General features: G+C 38.5%; 1 protein-coding gene across 2 annotated transcripts in view; it reads right to left on the bottom strand.

Moving 5' to 3' along the window:
* Positions 1 to 20,427, bottom strand: part of Tnks (tankyrase) — a 46,697-nt gene extending 26,270 nt beyond the window's left edge. Inside the window, exons 1-9 of one of the 2 annotated variants that reach the window (XM_071681313.1) lie at positions 20,323 to 20,427; positions 19,928 to 20,128; positions 16,011 to 16,235; positions 13,580 to 13,675; positions 8,735 to 8,942; positions 5,792 to 5,936; positions 5,373 to 5,481; positions 2,690 to 2,811; positions 554 to 755 (exon numbers count right to left, since the gene is read on the bottom strand). In XM_071681313.1, the coding sequence (XP_071537414.1) occupies positions 554 to 755; positions 2,690 to 2,811; positions 5,373 to 5,481; positions 5,792 to 5,936; positions 8,735 to 8,942; positions 13,580 to 13,675; positions 16,011 to 16,235; positions 19,928 to 20,128; position 20,323 (1,309 nt within the window). In that variant the 5' untranslated portion in view covers positions 20,324 to 20,427. The remainder of the gene's footprint in view (positions 1 to 553; positions 756 to 2,689; positions 2,812 to 5,372; positions 5,482 to 5,791; positions 5,937 to 8,734; positions 8,943 to 13,579; positions 13,676 to 16,010; positions 16,236 to 19,927; positions 20,129 to 20,322) is intronic. The other variant, XM_071681312.1, reaches the window with a different exon arrangement.
* Between the last annotated feature and the right edge of the window lie 585 nt (positions 20,428 to 21,012).

Below are 21,012 nucleotides of genomic sequence, written 5' to 3'. Positions count from 1 at the left end.
TAAGGATCTCAAGCAGTTAAAGGCAGAAAAAATCCTTGAGGAAAGGAGACACACATTCCCTACCACATGCCACTTTACAACCAAAGGGTTCTGCAGAAGTATTCTACCAATCAATTAATGCTTTGGCCCTCTTTAATGGCATGAATCTCATCCATGCATATGCCCTAGTGTTCTCTCGAGGGATTACAGACATTTCACATAGCTGCACTGAGATTCATAGAGAAAGTGGCATGCCACAAATAAAAAATGAAAAGCTGTTTCCCTACACCTTGAAACTTTGGAACTCTCTACCTTCTCATGCCTTTCCCAATAACAATGACCTGATACATTTAAAAGACAAGTTTCTAATTTCCTCCAAAAATTGTAAGTACTTTTCCTTGTCTCTTCTTTCTCCTTTTCACAATCCTCTCTATATTTCAATTAAGGTTTGGCCCTGATGTGGTCTTTTGTCTGTGACAAATACAACTATTTCAATACAATTTCCATATTCTAGCTTTCATTTGTGATCACTTCAAGGCTTTCAATTTTTTTTAAATTTCACCTTAACACTTACCTGTCTGACCAAGACCATCTAAAGCATTGACCTTTGAGCCATGCTTAAGTAACAATTCCATGATGTCATAGTGTCCTTTGTCTGCAGATACATGAAGAGGAGTAAGGAATTCTTTATTTTTCTCTTGTAATGGTGCTCCCTTCCTTAATAAAGCTTCCACTACACCTCGCCGTTTGCTACCAGTGGACCCAACTGCACAATGCTGAAGAGAAAATCAGAATCTATTACAAAAGGAACTTGTACTACACATCAAAATATGAGAACCGTATGTGTTGATTGAGTCAAAGGTATATAGCCTCAGTACATTCCAATATAATATCTACAAACTAGTGGACATCCATGGTCTACTACAGTTTAAGAATCCTAAAATATGTATCAAATACAAATTTGAAAGAATACTAAATAATTACAAAACATGTGCTACCATGGGAAAAAAATTATAAACACAAACACCTTAAAAAGCTCCTAAAAAGCCCTCAGAAATTTCATCTTCCAGGTAAATCTATGTTTAACCACAGATCAGACAGAGGTAGCCTTATCAGGTGAAAGGCTGAGTAGTACAAGTGCACATGAGAATCTATACTCCAAATCTTAACTATAAAACCGAAGGACCCCTTCAAGAGGCTCCTCCAGCTTTTCAATCAAAGGCACAGAAATAATGCACTCTTTTAGGGTGACAAGCTCCTTGATCAGACTATACTCATTTTCATGAAAAGATTCTGATATACATACCCTCTCCGAAGGTCACTTTTTACTTGCTGTGTAACCTTGTCCACTTCATGTACCCTGGTTCAGCCAAGTGACAGCATGTTGTCCCAAGTATAAAACTTCTGTAGTTGTAGAGTGCATCTATGAGGGTAAGTCGTGAGAGGTATGTAGGTGATGATTATGCTATAGCAAGAGTTGTGGTTTTATTCTTATGGATAGTATTTCAAAAAGTGTTGTCAATGTCTGTGAAATGTTTTGTGCACAGTCTTGGTGAATAAGATGTTGTAGTATACAATGTTATGAGTCCTCTGCCTTGTCCTTGCTGTGTATCTTTTCTTAGGGTTCTGTAGTTATAGATTACAGAAGGAAGTATCCGACCATATGAAGTTCCTTGGATGAGTTACATGCATTTTGCATTCCTAGAGTACAAAGAGTACTCCAGTGTGTTCAATTTTGATGCTACTGGCAGTAAATAAATATATAACATTCTATTTATCACTACTCCAGGACCAATTTCTAAAACAGAGTCCTGGTGTTTCCCAAGACCATTCTAAAAATTGCTGCAGCCTATACTCCTTTGGAAAGAGAAGTTCTTTGATGAGATTATACTACCAATGTACAACCATGCCATTCCACCTTTCATTCCATTCTTCCACCTCTTTGATGTCCCCATTTTCCTCCAATTCAGATATATATACCCTCTTGACCAACTCTCCTAACTCATCCTCTCCACATGACCAAACAATTTGAGCACACCATCTGCTCTCTCATACATACTCCTCTTACTACCCCAACTCTCTCTTACTCCACCATTTCTAATTCTATCAATTCTTCTAAGATACAAAACATACTGTCCTTAAACATTTTCTTTCCAACAAAATCCCCCTATCATTTACAATTTTCTCAAAGGTGCACAACTCACATCCACATAACACAGATGGGACTACTATACTGTCAAACATACCTATTTTTGTTCTTATTACCGAAGCAACTTCTTTTTGCTCCCTCACCCACCCTATGGCTAACTTCAGCTCCATTTGCTGCTATATCCACTTCAAGGTATCTAAAACACTTCACTTATTCCTAATTTTCTCCATTTAAACTTGCCCTCCAGACAACATCCATTCCAAGGTATCTACAACGCTCTACTTCTTCCAAATTCTCTCCATTTAAACCCACACTCCAAAAACACTTTTCAATGCTAAACTTAATAACATTCCTCTATTCACACTTATATTCAAAATTCTCCTTTCACACACTCTCCCAAACATCTCTCTCTTCTCTTTCACTAACAACCTTCCCTCGTCATTAGCTGAACTGGAAAAATCTTGATGGCAATCCTTAAGTAACAAGCCTTTCTTGTTCACCTTTCAAAACTTAATCACATTGAAAAATTCCTGATGATCACTGAAACTAATAGATACTCACAAGAGGAGTGTTCCCAGTATAAGGATGTTTAAAGTTAACAACTTCTGGTGATAGAAACTTCTTAAGTCGAGCAGCATCAGCTTGGCGACATGCTTCTAATAAGCTGTGACCTTTGTATTCATCTGGAAGTTGCAATTCAGTTAAAAGGTAAAATTTTTTGAATATAAGCATTACATGGATATAAAATTTTCAAAAATTCACATGCCTTTTTCTACCCAAGATGAATGGGTGATACTATGCCCTACCTCCAGCAACAACCTCATTTCTACACACCTATGCAGAAACCTCTTCTGAAATATCCCTTCTACTCATGGTATTATTGCAATCTTCCTTAAATCAACATTTGTTTACATTTATATCTATGCCCATTCACTTTACAAACATACTTTCACAGTCATCCTTTCCTACATTACCTCCAAAAACTTAGCACCAAAGTACACAATATTTTCTTAGGTTAACTAATCTGAAAATCTAAATCACACTATATTTCCACATTCCTCAACTCAACAGTTTATTATATATATCTATCCTTACCCCAAGAACTTGTTATTACTTGTTCATCATTTCCTGTCTTAGCTAAATAGCGCTAGAAACTGGGAGAGAAATAGCCTTATTCACTCTCATCCATTCTAGCTGTCATGTGTAATGTATATAAACTAGAGCCTCCTAAGCACAAGCAAGCCCCACAGACCTTTTAGTAGTTTCCCTCAGCCAGTTCATATGACCTGGTTCAGCCTACTGACAGCATGTCACCACTGTATGACACACTGCTCCAATTCATTCCATCCTCTGCACTCCTTTCACCCTCCTGCACGTTCAAACCATGAGCTTCCAAAACATCTTCACCTAATCCTTCCACCTCCTAATCAGTCTCCCAATTTTCCTAGTCCCCTCAACTTCTGACATATATATCCCTATGTCATCCTCTCCTAACTCATTCTCACCATACCTTCAAACCATTTCAGCACTCCCACTTTAGGCTTTCTCAACCATACTCTTCTTATTTCCACATCTCTCTCATACCTAATCATTTCTTAATTGGTCAAACCCCCACACACCATAATTGTTCTTAAACATTTCATATTCTACACGTTCACCCTCTTCTGTATATTTTCATCTAAAGCCCGTCTTACATCCATACAACACTGTTAGGAGTACTATACCTTAACCCAAACACTTGTTAGTTAAACATATGAATATGGAGAAAGCACAGGAAAGGGCTGAGATAGAGGTAGTGTGGAATGGGGTGAATGCTGTTAATGAATGCGGCGGGGAGTTTTCAGCAAGACAGTATGGCAGGTACGTGTGCTAGTACAAAAAGAGGATGAGTAGCTCCTAGTCAAGGTGCCACTGTCTCAATGATGCATTATGTCTCTTTGGCTATTCAATCAGCCTGCGGATGGGGTGGAGAGGGATACACACCCAAGGGTCTTAGAGAGTGGAGTTGGTCTATGGCATTTTTGAGGGGAGGGGAGTGAATAAACTGCCATTTACAAACGACAAATCTTTCGTGGCAGTTTTTATACAGTCTCTCAAAACTGGTGACAGAGTCTGAGAGTGTTTTAAAGAGGATATATAAGAAAAAAAATTAGGAAATGAGGTGCAGCAGAGGGATGAGATAGGATGGTTTGAATGGGAAAGACTTGGACAAAGTGGAGTGATTTACATATCTGGGAGTGAACATAGCAACAGATGGAACCACAGTAGCTAATACGAGTCAGAGTGGAAGATAGGGTGAAGGTTCTGGGTGCATTAAAGAGCAAGTTGAAGGAGAGGTCTGAGTTTGTAAGGGAAAGAGGGGCGAGTCTGAAGGTATATAAGCCCAGAGTTGCATGGATGTGAATCTTGGGCCTTTGTTTCATACATCAAACTGATATTCACTCCAAGATAATAAATTTATCCACAGTTTCCATTCCTTCACAACTCAGACTGAAATTATACTGTGATCTCATATATATCTCAAAAACTTAAGTCTAGCTTCACCTGGTTTCACTTTCCATCTATCTCCTACATACATAACAAGGCAGCCCACCATTCTATCTAAACACCTCCAAAATAGAGACAAAAAAAATTTGACTTACTTTTTTCTTCAACTAGTATTGACTGAAAAACACAATTCCCGTTCCTTCCATTTTCTTGCTTCCTTTTAACTTCTAACTCCTCTCTGGCTTCTTACTTCCAATGTTCAATCAACCCCTAGTATATACTAACTGAGGTAACTTTATTCCACTATATGAGTAGCAAGAAACTGGCAACTGATTTGTTTGAGTCAAATGCATATCAACATACAGTATTCTCCAGCAAATGTTGTTGACACCTATGGGTAAAGAGGGACAATAGCGAAAAATGCCAGAGGATGATCCTCAATATACTAACCTCCTCTAAATGCAGAAAATGGGTTATAAAGCTCACCATAATGTTTAGCTCTAGCTCGATCAGTTAACTAATAACTAACATGACCCCCCCAGTTCTGAAATATCTATAATACTTCAACTTCGTATTTCAAGCTGACTGGCTGCCTAAATGCAATAAAATGTTATTCACTTATTTCATTTATCTATTTACAATGCAGAACAAAAAGTCATTTCAAAGATCTTGTCTCTGCTTTGCCATGTTATAGCCAAGTTTGGTATCAGACATTCATGTAAGTCATGTCTCAATGTAATAAAAGATAGAAACTTACAAGTAAGACGCTCCTGTAGCTCTCTAGATGGTGCAACATCGATGGCTGATTTGGAATGACAATTGAGCAGTGTTGGGTCAGCACCATGGGCCAAGAGCAATGAACAAACCTGCCAAGTATTAATCATGTTACCCAACTAAAGACATGCAGCAAATTGATCTGCTTTATTCATGTGCTTTACTATAATCACTCATTAATCAAAAATCCTCTTTTTTATTTCAGACATCTAAAGCTTATGAATCACATTCTAGGAAGAAATAAAATCTTTAAGCCATTATGATCTAAAGACTAAGTTCTACTTATAAAACTACAACCTTTGGGAGAATTAAAAACAAAGCATCAAAACTGCCGAATGAAACTGCTGGACAAATGAAGTCATTCAAAGACAACTTCAATAAGCAATGAAATTCAATACTCACCTCAACACGTGACTTAGATGCTGCTTCATGAAGTGGGGTAAACTGCCAGAGATCCATGGCATTGACGTTGGCCCCATGCTTGATGAGAAGCTCTGTTACCTCAAAGTGGCCATACGAACATGCATTGTGAAGTGGAACAAGACCACTGTTGGTACAAATAATAAGCAGTATTCAGGGGTTGCCATTATTTATTCAAAGCTTAAATCAGGGTTAGTGATGGCTGCACAGAAAACCAGCAACTCAATGGTTGTCAAGTTACACACTTCTGACCCAAGTAGCTGTCTTTTCTTTCAGCATCACCCACAAGTGGAATGCTGGCATTCTGTCCACAAACATATAACCTCTCTTTGACATTCAGCATCTCACAACACTTAACTTGTACAACCCATTCTTTGTAAACAGATCTTCCTACAGTGAGTGCTAAGTGCTTGCCCTGCCTTCTGGCAACATGGTACAAGCAATAGATAGTAGTAATAGGTAGGAGCGTTAGATTGGAGCATTAGGTAGAAGTAGTAGGCTGGAACATTAAGGAGACACATTAGGTAGAAGTAGTCTGTTGGTACACTGTGCTAGAGTTGTACTCTGCCAGTGGCCTGTCAAGGTTGATGCATTAAAGGCTAAGAAGTGGCACTGAAATTAAACAAGTATGGAGACTTCTGCTGTGGCCAGCCCCTTGAGGGAGCTCCCAAAGGGAATGGAAGTCAGAGATACAGATACATGTAAAATTAAATTACTATTAATTTTTTCCTATTTTATCCAGTTTTTTCAAACATATTCACCATTAAGAACAGATGACTGGCCTTAGAGGGAAAAATTTCTATCTGATGATAATAATACATGAGAGAGCTTCACATACCCTACTTCAATCCACTGACAGCAGTCGATCCCGGAATACCACATCGTTCCAATTCACTCTATTCCTTGCATGCCTTTCACCCTCCTCTATGTTCAGGCCCTGATTGCTTAAAATCCTTTTCACTCCATTCTTCCACCTCCAATTTGGTCTTCTGCTTTTTCTTGTTCCCTCTACCCATGACACATATATCCTCTTTGTCAATCTTTCCTCAATCATTCTCTACATGTGACCAAACCATTTCAACACACCCTCTTCTGCTCTCTCAACCACACTCTTTTTATTACTACACATATCTCTCACCCTTTTATTACTTACTCCATCAAACCACCTCACACCACATATTGTCCTCAAACATTTCAGTTCCAACACATCCACCCTCATCCACACAACCCTATCTACAGCCCATGCCTTGCAGCCATATAACATTATTGGAACCACAATTCCTACAAACACAGCCATTTTTGCTCTCCGAGATAACATTCTTGCCTTCCACACATTCTTCAACACTCCCAGAACCTTTGCCCCCTCCCCCACCCTGTGACTCACTTCTACTTCCATGGTTCCATCCACTGTTAAATCCACTCCCAGATATCTAAAACCCTTCACTTCCTCCAGTTTTTCTCCATTCAAACTATCATTACTATTATTATCATTACTATACTTTGTCGCTGTCTTCCGCGTTAACGAGGTAGCGCAAGGAAACAGACGAAAGAATGGCCCAACCCACCCACATACACATGTATATACATAAATGCCCACACACACACACATATACATGTATATACATTCAAACTTACCTCCCAATCAACTTGTCCCTCAACCCTACTGAACCTATTAACCTTGCTCTTATTCACATTTACTCTCAGCTTTCTTCTTTCACACACTACCAAACTCAGTCACCAACTTTAGAGGAATTTGAAAAACCGTCTCATGCTCCAAGCTAATGTTCCTAACTACTACTTGACCTAACCCTTGTAAATCAGCAAGGAGTTATATATAAAAGATAATCAGACAATGAGAAAGAAAACATCAGCACATGAAATACTCTCTCCGTTCAGCTAAATTGAAAGGCTGGCAGAAAAGACTCAAAATATTACTTGTACAGTGTTTTAATGCAACAGCAATATAGTTATCATATTCTGTCTGTAAGCAAAACATGGTAAAGCTAATCCAAAGTACTTAAAAGAATAATAGCACTGATAATTTTAACAGGTTACAACACTAAAACAGGAAGCAGAAGTCAGAAGGTAATATAAAGCAAAGCAAAGTAGATGTCATCCTTATACATCTAATCATAAGTTGAAGTTTACAACCCATAAGTTTACTAAAGAGAAACTAATTGATTTTAACTAATAGCCACACTTTCTTTAGAATTCAAACTCACTGAAAGTATTTATGGAACATTTCTAAGAACTGTTTAAAAACATATGAACAAAAGTGTTAACTAAACTAAAAATGCTTTCATTTTTTTCAATGCAAAAGCATCTATAGTGAAATCTGCTGTATCTGAAAACAAGTTAACATACAAAAGTTTATCAAAATCATTGGGAAAACAGTAATGGGACACTGCATGACTACTGGATCAATAAACCAAAAAAAGCTTGTGAAAAAACTCAAAGAGAAATTAATGAAAATGTGAACAAGTCAAAATCCATCTCCAATACTGGTCACATTCTTCACTTAAACCATACTTATATTCATTTTATGCTCTGATGATACACATTCATTCAAAACTTCAATAATGGTAGTAAACAAAAGAGCAAGTAAACCACCATTGTTCTTGTTGCTAACAAAGATACATCTTTCCCAAAATCAGAACTTTGAAAAATAATTTAGTCACTTTCTTGTAAGCCTCTATATGAATCTTAGCAATCATCTGAGCTATCAAGCTTAGAAAACACCAACATAGCCTAGTCCTTGCCATGCACATCAACTCCATCTTGAAGCAATATTACTACTATCGTTGTTTGATTATATCCACTTATCACTTAAATTTCAAAAATAATTTAATTTTTCCTATTAGTTTCGACATCTAAATGAACCTCAGCAATAATCTGACCTATCTAGCATAGAAAACACCAACATACCCTTTGTCCTTAGCATGCACATCAGCTCCATGTTGAAGCAATATTGTTACTATTTCTGTTCGATTATATCCAGCTGCCAGATGCAATGGGGTAGATTTGCGACCATCAGAGGCATGACAATTGACATTTAGAGGAGTGAGAAGGGTTAGCAGGCGTTCCTCATTTCCAGTGCGAGCAGCCTCCAGCAGCTCTTCTTTCTTGTACTCTCCTATAAAATAAAGAATATGGAAACATAAGTAATTTCATTCTTACAAACATATCTAACAATGATCACAATGCCCAAGGAACTCTTTTATGGGGCTCCTACAGCTCCATGGCTGCACTTAATGTACAGACAGGGAACTGATGTACTCTTTTGGAATGAGGAGTTCCTTGACGAAACTGGACTCCTTTACATCCACTGGCGAAGAAACATTTCATTCATGCTGTAACCACTTACAACAAATATCTAATAAAGATGATATACGTAATATATATACCTAGTATTTATTTATTTATTCTATTATACTTTGTCGCTGTCTCCCGCGTTTGCGAGGTAGCGCAAGGAAACAGGCGAAAGAAATGGCCCAACCCCCCCCCATACACATGTATATACATACGTCCACACACGCAAATATACATACCTACACAGCTTTCCAAGGTTTACCCCAGACGTTTCACATGCCTTGATTCAATCCACTGACAGCACGTCAACCCCGGTATACCACATCGCTCCAATTCACTCTATTCCTTGCCCTCCTTTCACCCTCCTGCATGTTCAGGCCCCGATCACACAAAATCTTTTTCACTCCATCTTTCCACCTCCAATTTGGTCTCCCTCTTCTCCTCGTTCCCTTCACCTCCGACACATATATCCTCTTGGTCGATCTTTCCTCACTCATTCTCTCCATGTGCCCAAAACACTTCAAAACACCCTCTTCTGCTCTCTCAACCACGCTCTTTTTATTTCCACACATCTCTCTTACCCTTACGTTACTCACTCGATCAAACCACCTCACACCACACATTGTCCTCAAACATCTCATTTCCAGCACATCCATCCTCCTGCGCACAACTCTATCCATAGCCCACGCCTCGCAACCATACAACATTGTTGGAACCACTATTCCTTCAAACATACCCATTTTTGCTTTCCGAGATAATGTTCTCGACTTCCACACATTCTTCAAGGCCCCCAGAATTTTCGCCCCCTCCCCCACCCTATGATCCACTTCCGCTTCCATGGTTCCATCCGCTGCCAGATCCACTCCCAGATATCTAAAACACTTCACTTCCTCCAGTTTTTCTCCATTCAAACTCACCTTCCAATTGACTTGACCCTCAACCCTACTGTACCTAATAACCTTGCTCTTATTCACATTTACTCTTAACTTTCTTCTTCCACACACTTTACCAAACTCAGTCACTAGCTTCTGCAGTTTCTCACATGAATCAGCCACCAGCGCTGTATCATCAGCGAACAACAACTGACTCACTTCCCAAGCTCTCTCATCCCCAACAGACTTCATACTTGCCCCTCTTTCCAAAACTCTTGCATTTACCTCCCTAACAACCCCATCCATAAACAAATTAAACAACCATGGAGACATCACACACCCCTGCCGCAAACCTACATTCACTGAGAACCAATCACTTTCCTCTCTTCCTACACGTACACATGCCTTACATCCTCGATAAAAACTTTTCACTGCTTCTAACAACTTTCCTCCCACACCATATATTCTTAATACCTTCCACAGAGCATCTCTATCAACTCTATCATATGCCTTCTCCAGATCCATAAAAGCTACATACAAATCCATTTGCTTTTCTAAGTATTTCTCACATACATTCTTCAAAGCAAACACCTGATCCACACATCCTCTACCACTTCTGAAACCACACTGCTCTTCCCCAATCTGATGCTCTGTACATGCCTTCACCCTCTCAATCACTACCCTCCCATATAATTTACCAGGAATACTCAACAAACTTATACCTCTGTAATTTGAGCACTCACTCTTATCCCCTTTGCCTTTGTACAATGGCACTATGCACGCATTCCGCCAATCCTCAGGCACCTCACCATGAGTCATACATACATTAAATAACCTTACCAACCAGTCAACAATACAGTCACCCCCTTTTTTAATAAATTCCACTGCAATACCATCCAAACCTGCTGCCTTGCCGGCTTTCATCTTCCGCAAAGCTTTCACTACCTCTTCTCTGTTTACCAAATCATTTTCCCTAACCCTCTCACTTTGCACACCACCTCGACCAAAACACCCTATATCTGCCACTCTATCATCAAACACATTCAACAAACCTTCAAAATACTCACTCGATCTCCTTCTCACATCACCACTACTTGTTATCACCTCCCCATTTGCGCCCTTCACTGAAGTTCCCATTTGCTCCCTTGTCTTACGTACTTTATTTACCTCCTTCCAGAACATCTTTTTATTCTCCCTAAAATTTAATGATACTCTCTCACCCCAACTCTCATCTGCCCTTTTTTTCATCTCTTGCACCTTTCTCTTGACCTCCTGTCTCTTTCTTTTATACATCTCCCACTCAATTGCATTTTTTCCCTGCAAAAATCGTCCAAATGCCTCCCTCTTCTCTTTCACTAATACTCTTACTTCTTCATCCCACCACTCACTACCCTTTCTAATCAACCCACCTCCCACTCTTCTCATGCCACAAGCATCTTTTGCGCAATCCATCACTGATTCCCTAAATACATCCCATTCCTCCCCCACTCCCCTTACTTCCATTGTTCTCACCTTTTTCCATTCTGTACTCAGTCTCTCCTGGTACTTCCTCACACAGGTCTCCTTCCCAAGCTCACTTACTCTCACCACCCTCTTCACCCCAACATTCACTCTTCTTTTCTGAAAACCCATACAAATCTTCACCTTAGCCTCCACAAGATAATGATCAGACATCCCTCCAGTTGCACCTCTCAGCACATTAACATCCAAAAGTCTCTCCTAGTATCCCAGATAAATGCGTTTATTGATCATAGATAAAACCAAATCACTTAATAATACTTCCACAAAAGTCATCTTCCTCAAGTTGCTCAATCAATCATGATTATCGAAAGGAATACAGTGCATAGATTTAAAATACCACCCTTTTACCCCATGAATGCTTTTAGTCACATTTGTACTGCCTCTTAAGATACTGGACTACCAAACATTCTCAAATTTCACTATATCATTGACAAAATTCCTCTATTATCCTTATAGATCATTTGTTGCCTCCTCACATTCCTTCCTTACGTAAACTTGCTGCAGTAATCAATATTCAAATTAATTCCTATGAGCAGTTAACAACTGTCAACCGAAAAACAGAGTTATTCAGCACAATTTGAATTATGCTGCTGAGATTAAAACAAAAGGCAAGATCTTTTTTTTTCATACTGGAATATAAAATCACGGACAAAACTCCACAAGACTGGACCTTTACTGGAATATAGAGGTTAATGAAAGGGAGGGGGGGGGGAAAAAGGCAAGAGAAAGTATCTTAGAATTTTGGATGAAGTGAAAAAATTGTCTTTTAAAATGTCCCTGGTCACAGTTATTAGAAAGGACATGAGAGTGTAGAGAGTTCCAAAACTTTGAGGTTTAGGTTAAGACATTGTTATAAAAACAGGAAGGGAAGCGGGGGGATGGTATTGTGGTGGAATTTATTAAAAAAGGAGGTGGCTGTGTTGTTGACTGGTTGGTAAAGATATTCAATGTATGTATGGATCATGGTGAAGTGCCTAAGGACTGGCGGAATGCATGTACAGTGCCATTGTACAAAGGCAAAGGGGATAAAGGTGTGTTCAAACTACAGAGACATAAGTGTGTTGAGAATTCCTGGGAAATTATGTGGGAAGGTATTGACTGAGAGGGTGAAGGCAGGTACCGAACATTAGATTTGGGAAGAGCAGTGTGGTTTCAGAAGTGGTAGAGGATGTGTGGATCAGGTGTTTGCTTTGAAGAATGTAAGAAATACTTAGAAAAAATAATTATTATCATTATCATTATTATTATTATTATAACACTTAATCACTGTTTCCCTCATCAGCGAGGCAGCACCAGGAAACAGACAAAGAATGGCACATCCACTCGTTTACACATATATTCCCATACAAGCACATATACATACATATACGTATCAACATATACATACATATATACACATGTACATATTCATACTTGCTTGCCTTCATCCATTCCTGGCACTACCCAGCCCCACAGGAAACAGCATTGCTAAATCCTGCTTCAGTGAGGTAGTGCCAGAAAAACAAGTAAAAAGGGCAATATTCATTCATACTCAGTCTATAGCTGTCATGTGTAAGGCACCAAAACCACAGCTCCTTGTCAACATCCAGGCCCTTGGGAATAGGGGAGAAAGAATACTTCCCATGCATTCCCTGCATGTCACAGAAGGCAACTTAAAGGGGAGGAAGTGGGGGGGGCCGGAAATCCTCCCCTCCTGAGTAAAGATGTGGGGTAATAAAAAGTGTGTGGCTGAGAGACCAGAAGAGGGTGTGTTAAAATGTTTTGGACATATGGAGAGAAATGGAAGAGGGTGTGTGAATTAGGTGTTGACTTTAAAGAATATTTGTGGGAAATACTTGGAAAAACATATGATTTTGTATGTGGCATTTATGGATTTGGAGAAAGAGTATGATACAGTTGATAGAGACACTTTGCGGATGGTCTTAAGAACATATGGTGAGCGGGCTAAGCTGCTACAGGCTAAGCTTTTATCAAGGTTGTAAGGCATGTGTATGAATAGGAAGAAAGGAGAGTAAATGGTTCCCAGTGAAGGTCAATTTACAATCAAAACACTAAATATCAGTCTAACCTGTGAGTACTGAACGAGCATAGGTGTCAGCCAAATCCAGCGCTGTTTTGCCATCTGTGTTACGGATAGTGTGATCTGCACCGTTCTGAAGTAGTACTGAAAAATACAAAGTGTAACCATGCAGAGATAATGCTGACAAAGAAACAGTCCCATGGCTCACATCTAATATGAATGAGATTTTATATAAGTGATATATTTCTTCTGTAACTGTACCTCCTCCATACTCTCCAAAATATAAAGTTGAGCCTGCACTCTCTCTGTCACTCATTAGCTCCAAGAACATACTGCTGGTACATTCAATCAAACCCCCATGTCCTAATGGAGTTGTCATTTTCAAATACGAGCAATAATAAAAGAAAGTCCCTGTAAATCTGCCATGGCAGTTAAGGTCACTGATGAAGTCTTGTTGATAGCTACATACCAGCTACATATCCCTACGAAAGTACTTATTTACATTCAATCTCTTTTCTACAAACCTACTCAAACAAACAAATAATACATGACAAATAATAGATCACTTTTCAAGCTGGGTTAGAGTAGCAAGTGGTGTCCCACTTCAGGTATGTTTTCAGGCTGCAGTTGTTCCTCAATTATATAAATGACTTGGCAAATGGACTTGAGTAACACATGAATATGTTTGTAAATGATAATAAATGCTATGAAACTAAGGAATAAAAGTGTTTAGGATTATGTCAACTTACAAAGAGACTTGGACAACACCAGTATTTGTCATACAGATGGTTAAGTTAAAATCAGCCAAATGCAAAATAATGAAAATGTAACACACTGAAATGAAGCCTGGTTCTGGCTATTATTGGCAGGAAACTAATAATACGAATCTACCTAGGACTAAGTACTTAGCCCATCACCAGAAAACCAAAGCAGCAGATCTGTTGAGATAAATCATTGATTGATAACTATCTTAAGCACCTTCAAATTGATGTACTAGATATTCACAAAGACATTTAAAGCATATATTGGACACTTATCAAACTATACAAAAGCGAAAGAGGAATATGTTCATAACATCCAAGTCTCTTCAGAAACCTGACAGTGTTGATACAAAGCAGTTTACCCAAACTGGCAAAGAATGATGCAACAAGAAAGTAAGAAACTACTCAAGATATGGGCTAGAAAAGATGCTAGGGAATCTTCCATAGAATCAGCATAAAGGATTAATGGAGCAACCTTATTGAAAAATGAGGGAAGGAAATGTTATAAAAACACAACAGCAAATGTGTAAGGTAGCGGGCAACACAAAGGTAGAACTCGTTCCCTGTGCAGCATAATACGGTACTCACAAATATGTAGTAATACACACAGACAATTTTACCATTCTCCTTTTTAAGGCACTCAAGTTTATTGTGGCATATACTTTTATATATTTTCAGCTTTCGGGAGCTGTTAAAAAGTCATTAATTACTTCAATAATTCTTCCTAATTATCATTAAAATGGGGTTGGGGGCAAGATAAGTGCAACAGGTGCTTTCTAATGATGACATGGTTCTAATAACAGAATCCTGACATAAACTCCATTACCTGGTAACAGTTTAAAAAAGTGTCAGGAGAAAATTCAGAGTAAATGTCAGAAAAGGGAAAGACACTGAGGTGCAGCAAGGGAATGGTACAGGTTGGTGAGAGTGTAAGTCTACAGACAAAAGACCTTGAGGAAGAGGAGAGCATATTCTCGGAGTAGACATGGCAGCAGATGGCACTTAGGGGGCTGAAGTACCATAAACATATGTTGGGGCTATGGCAAGTGAAGTAAGTCATACGGTGGAATGATTGGGGCTGAAGTGAGTCATGGGGATGAGGAGAGGCCAAGGTACTACATACACTAATTGTGAAAGGATACCTCAGTGCTTGTACTGAAGATGTGGAAAATAATGCATAAGCATGAAAGATCATTAACATCATCTATCATTATCATTAAAGAACCCCAGGACCCTTACTTTAAAGGCATCTGCAGCTTAAAGGTTGCACTAAAATCAGTAGGAGGGAAAAGTTGTGCATTCCTATACACTGGTGAAACAACCTCACTGAAGGTGACTTTTCACTCATAGAATAAGCTAAAGAAGGCAGAGAATGAGTGACTGGAAATACCTGGGCTGCATCATGATGCAAGTTTATAATGTCAAGTATGCTATCTTTTTGTTTATGCCACAGCTGTCTGCATCAACCTAATTCCTGACATGTAAATTATCTCAACATAACTCTAGAACATCTGATAATAAAATGAAAGCTAAATATCATGTGAACATATTCTATCTGTTAAATTCCATTACAAAAGTGTCATACAATTCCATTCATCTAACTCAATTCACTACCAAATTTCATATTTTCTTTGTAAGCAGAGATTACAGAAAATGTACATCTGAAATCTATTTATAATAAAAACTTATTAATCAATTACCATTAAATTTCTACATACCTATACAAACATCAAACTTTGATTTAGATGCAGCTTCATGAAGTGGGGTATAGTTCCAATTGTCTCTAGCATTTGGATCAGCTCCATGTTTGAGAAGAAGGGAAACTACCTCTGCATGGCCAAATGAACAAGCGTTGTGCAACGGTATCAATCCACCATCATCACGTGCACCAACTGCGGCTCCAAGATTCAAAAGATGCTCAACAACATCCCTTCGGCCAAAACCTGAGGGCATGGATATGCAGTATACCTAACCAGTCAATTATAACCAATATCTTAGGATTTAATTCTGTTAAGAAAAGGAGTGGCTAAAGGTGAATCTCCTCTTCTTACAATAAAATCCATGGATATTCTCATTTTCAGCATAAAAATAATACTGATCAAATATATTCATCCAAATCTTCTCAAAATTGTCTTATTCATCTGATCTGCATATTTCCACTCACCTGAAGCAAATGCACATGCTTAGTCAACTACTAATCTCACAAAATTTTACATAGTCAAAATCTTTATGTCCATGATATGTTAGAATGAAAGTTTAGGTGACTCCTGCCTGCAAGATATCAACTTTAAAAAATATTGGCACCTACTTATATAAACAAGCTATGCCTGCATTTTCACAAATACAGAATTAAAATGGCAATGTTAAATTAGTGTTGCTCTTAGCAAATCTGCCACCTACCCCCAGTAAAAGCCACTTGGGGTGACTCCCCACTCACTAAACCAGTGGTGGTGAACTTCCTGAGTGTCACAAGAACCCTATAGAAGGAGCGAGCGAGTTCATCTGGGCATAATATGCAGATACTAAATCTAGTTACAAATTTTACTGGGATAGAACATAAAGTAGATACAAATATTTGTATACATGTGGTCATCATAACAAAATCAAAATGACTAATGGCAAAATGAGAAAGTACAAAAATATAAGTGAGCTATATACAAAAATGAATGATTTCATAATGAAAAAAATATAACATCAAAGAGCTGAGCACAGTTACTAGCTCCAGTGTGGAAATATCAAAAATAAGTTACAAACACACCAAAGAGGTTAGGTAATGATCATATCAATAAATCATACTTAGCAGGAAGGAGTGCAAATGACGGAGTTGTATAAAAGAAAGTGGCAGGAGGTCATGACGAAGGTGCAAGGGTTGAAAAAGAGGGCAAATGAGAGTTGGGGCAAGAGAGTATCATTAAACTTTAGGGAGAATAAAAGATGTTTTTGAAGGAGGTAAATAATGTGTGTAACACAAAAGAACAAATGGGACCATTTGTGATGAAGTGAGAAGGAAATGGAATGAGCATTTTCAAGGTTTGTTGAATGTTTTCCATGATACAAGTGGCAGATGTAGGGTGTTTTGGTCGGGGTAGTGTGTGAGGTGAAAGGGTTAGGGAGAATGGTTTGGTTAAGAGAGAAGAGGTAGTGAAAGCTTTGTGGAAGATGTAATCCGGCAAGGCAGTGGGTTTGGATGGTATTGCAGTGGAATTTATCAAGAAAAGGGGTGGCTGTGTTGTTGACTGTTTGGTAAGGATATTCAATGTACACAGATTAGAAAGGGTAGTGAGTGGTGGAATGAAGAAGTAAGATTGTTAGTGAAAGAAAAGAGAGAGGCATTTGGACGATTTTTGAGGGGAAATAATGCAAATGACTGGGAGATGTATAAAAGAAAGAGGCAGGAGGTCAAGAGAAACGTGAAAGAGGTGAAAAAGAGGGCAAATGAGAGTTGGGGTGAGAGAGTATCATTAAATTCTAGGGGGAATAAAAAGATGTTTTGGAGGGAGGTAAATAAAGTGCGTAAGACAAAGGAACAAATGGGAACTTCAGTGAAGGGGGCTAATGGGGAGGTGATAACAAGTAGTGGTGATGTGAGAAGGATATGGAGTGAGTATTTTGAAGGTTTGTTGAATGTGTTTGATGATAAAGTGTTTTGGTCGGGGTGGTGTGCAAAGTGAGAGGGTTAGGGAGAATGATTTGGTAAACAGAGAAGAGGTAGTAAAAGCTTTGCGGAAGATGAAAGCTGGCAAGGCAGCAGGTTTGGATGGTATTGCAGTGTAATTTATTAAAAAGGGGGTGATTGTATTGTTGACTGGTTGGTAAGGTTATTTAATGTATGTATGACTCATGGTGAGGTACCTGAGGATTGGCGGAATGCTTGCATGGTGCCATTGTACAAAGGCAAAGGGGATAAAAGTGAGTGCTCAAATTACAGAGGTATAAGCTTGTTGAGTATTCCTGGGAAATTATATGGGAGGGTATTGTTGAAATGACAACCCCCCTTCCCCGCACAAGGTAGCGCCTGGAAAAGACAACAAAGGCCACATTCGTTCACACTCACTCTCTAGCTGTCATGTATAATGCACAGAAACCACAGCTCCCTTTCCACATCCAAGCCCCATAAAACTTTCCATGGTTTATCCCAGACACTCCACATACCCTGGTTCAATCCATTGACAGCATGTCGACTCCAGTATACCACATCGTTCCAATTCACTATATTCCTTGCACACCTTTCACCCTCTTGCATGCCCAGGCCCCGATCACTCGAAATCTTTTTCACTCCATCATTCCACCTCCGATTTGGTCTCCCACTTCTCCTCATTCCCTCCACCTCTGACACATACATCCTCTTGGTCAGTCTTTCCTTACTCATTCTCTCCATGTGGCCAAACCATTTCAAAACACCCTCTTCTGCTCTCTAAACCACACTTTTTTTTAACACACATCTCACTTACCCTTTCATTACTTACTCAATGAAACCACCTAACACCACATATTGTCCTCAAACATCTCATTTCCAACACATCCACCCTCCTTCACATAATCCTATCTATAGCCCATGCCTCGCAACCATGTAACATTGCTGGAACCACAATTCCTTCAAACACACCCATTTTTGCTTTCCGAGATAATATTCTCACCTTCCACACATTTTTCAACACTCCCAGAACTTTTGCCTCCTCCCCCACCCTGTGACTCACTTCCGTGTCCATGGTTCCATCTGCTGCCAAATTCACTCCCAGATATCTAAAACACTTCACTTCCTCCAGTTTTTCTCCATTCAAACTTCATGTTTTTGTTCTGTAAGTCTCATTTAATCTTACATTTCAATACCCTAACTTCTACAAGTTGAGTTAGTCTGTATAAAATTTCATATTCATTAGGTTACTTTGAACTCTGTTTCATCATTCTTAATGCAAATTAGATTAATATCTTATGTTTACCACATTTCCTAATGTCTCTCAAGCACAGCATTTCTCCCTGAAAGTTATGTTTTTGACATGCAAAGTATTTGCTGACAGCTATACATCAAGTAAACCCACTTAATAACAATTTTTTACAACACTTTTGTACAAATTATGAGAAGCCACCTTCATGAAGCTAAACTTCCTAAACCAGTGCCCTACCACTGACCTATAAAGTAATACAATGTTATTTAGTACCCTAGAAATTTATTATATGTTAAGGAAAACAATTCATGCAAGGACTGTGAGTTACAAATGGGCCAAGATTAAGATCTATTCAAGATCATCAATAAAAATTTAAGAAAGCTTGTCTACAACTCAATGTTCGAACAATAATCAAAGATATAATAGTCTACTTGAGTGTAATTTAAGAAATAATCCTGTCTACATACTAAGCTCAAATTATATTGCACAAGAACTTACTTTTCTTGCCAATGTCCCTGGTTAGATTGGCTGTCACAGTTCTGAATAAGAGGGCATCAACCCTATAAGGTTCCCTATGATTGACAAACACATATTAATTACTATATATTCATCATCCTTCAGGAAGAAGCTAAAAGCATAACTGAACTGCTGTAAACTTTATAAATATGAAAGATAGTCTTATCAAGAGTGAAAGTACAAAAAGTAACCAAGGTCTGGAAGACAGGTGAGCCACAGCTATCGAGACTGACCTGCTGCGAAATGTAAAGGTGAAGATTTCCGTCCAGCAGTATCTCTTGCATTTACATTTTGTGGCGTTACCAACTTCTTCACTCGAACAAGGTCTCCATTCCTGCAAGCTTCAAACAATTCCCGAAGAGGGTCATTCCCGGCGATTTCATTTTGAGAGGCCAAGGCAGACCTCCGGGAAGCCATTGTGCCATTGTAACCCACTGAAAACAGTGTTCGTGTTGGTATATGTGCTAACAAGAAGAACCTAAGACAATATAAAATAAGTATAGATACAAACGATCGTTTGTGTATAGGAATAATAAATAATATGAAGTAAATTTTCAAATTTTGGCAGAATATTGTCAACATGTTTCAAATAGTGGAAGAATTTACTGCACAAAATAAAGCTGCGTACTATCAATCGGACGAAGTAAATATCTCGCAACATGCGAGATTTAGCGAGATGTTTTGAGGGTGACGTCACTTGCAGACTGCTAGGCAGCGGGAACAGATCAAGAAAACCAAACTTCCATTCCATAAGTAGGCGGGAATGAGGGGAAACATTGCACAGATAAGCAAAGAAAACTGGAGTTCATATAATGACAAATAAATTCCTCCAAATATCAGCATGACAGAACTCGTAACACTAAATTCTAAAGAGAAATTATATTCGGAAAAAAGATGGGAAAAATATTGGTATGGAAACTGTTGTAGACTTATGGTACAAGCTTCCAAGTGAGCTCAAAAACGTCAACACGTCAGAAATTTCAAGCGTGGGCTCAATGAATATATGACTAATAATTGTTAGACGAAAACAAGCTGTCTTACATGGGCCAGCAGCCTTTTGCAGCTTCCTTTATTCTTTTTATAGGGAATATATTAGAGTTTTCGGTAATAAGGTAAAAGTTTTCGGTAAGGTACAACTATCATTAATAATAATAATAATAATAATAATAATAATAATAATAATAATAATAATAATAATAATAATAACAGTCATAATAATAATAATGGTTATATATTAAACTAGCGACTTTTGAAACTAAATGCTGCCAAATATACAACAAACCGTAGGGCTATAAATAAGAAAGTCGTTGTTAAACGG

The sequence above is a fragment of the Panulirus ornatus genome, chromosome 32, assembly GCF_036320965.1.
Source record: "Panulirus ornatus isolate Po-2019 chromosome 32, ASM3632096v1, whole genome shotgun sequence".
Taxonomy (NCBI): Eukaryota; Metazoa; Arthropoda; class Malacostraca; order Decapoda; family Palinuridae; genus Panulirus; species Panulirus ornatus.
The sequence above is the reverse complement of the archived record's forward strand: the minus strand, read 5'-3'. Positions and strand labels throughout refer to the sequence as shown.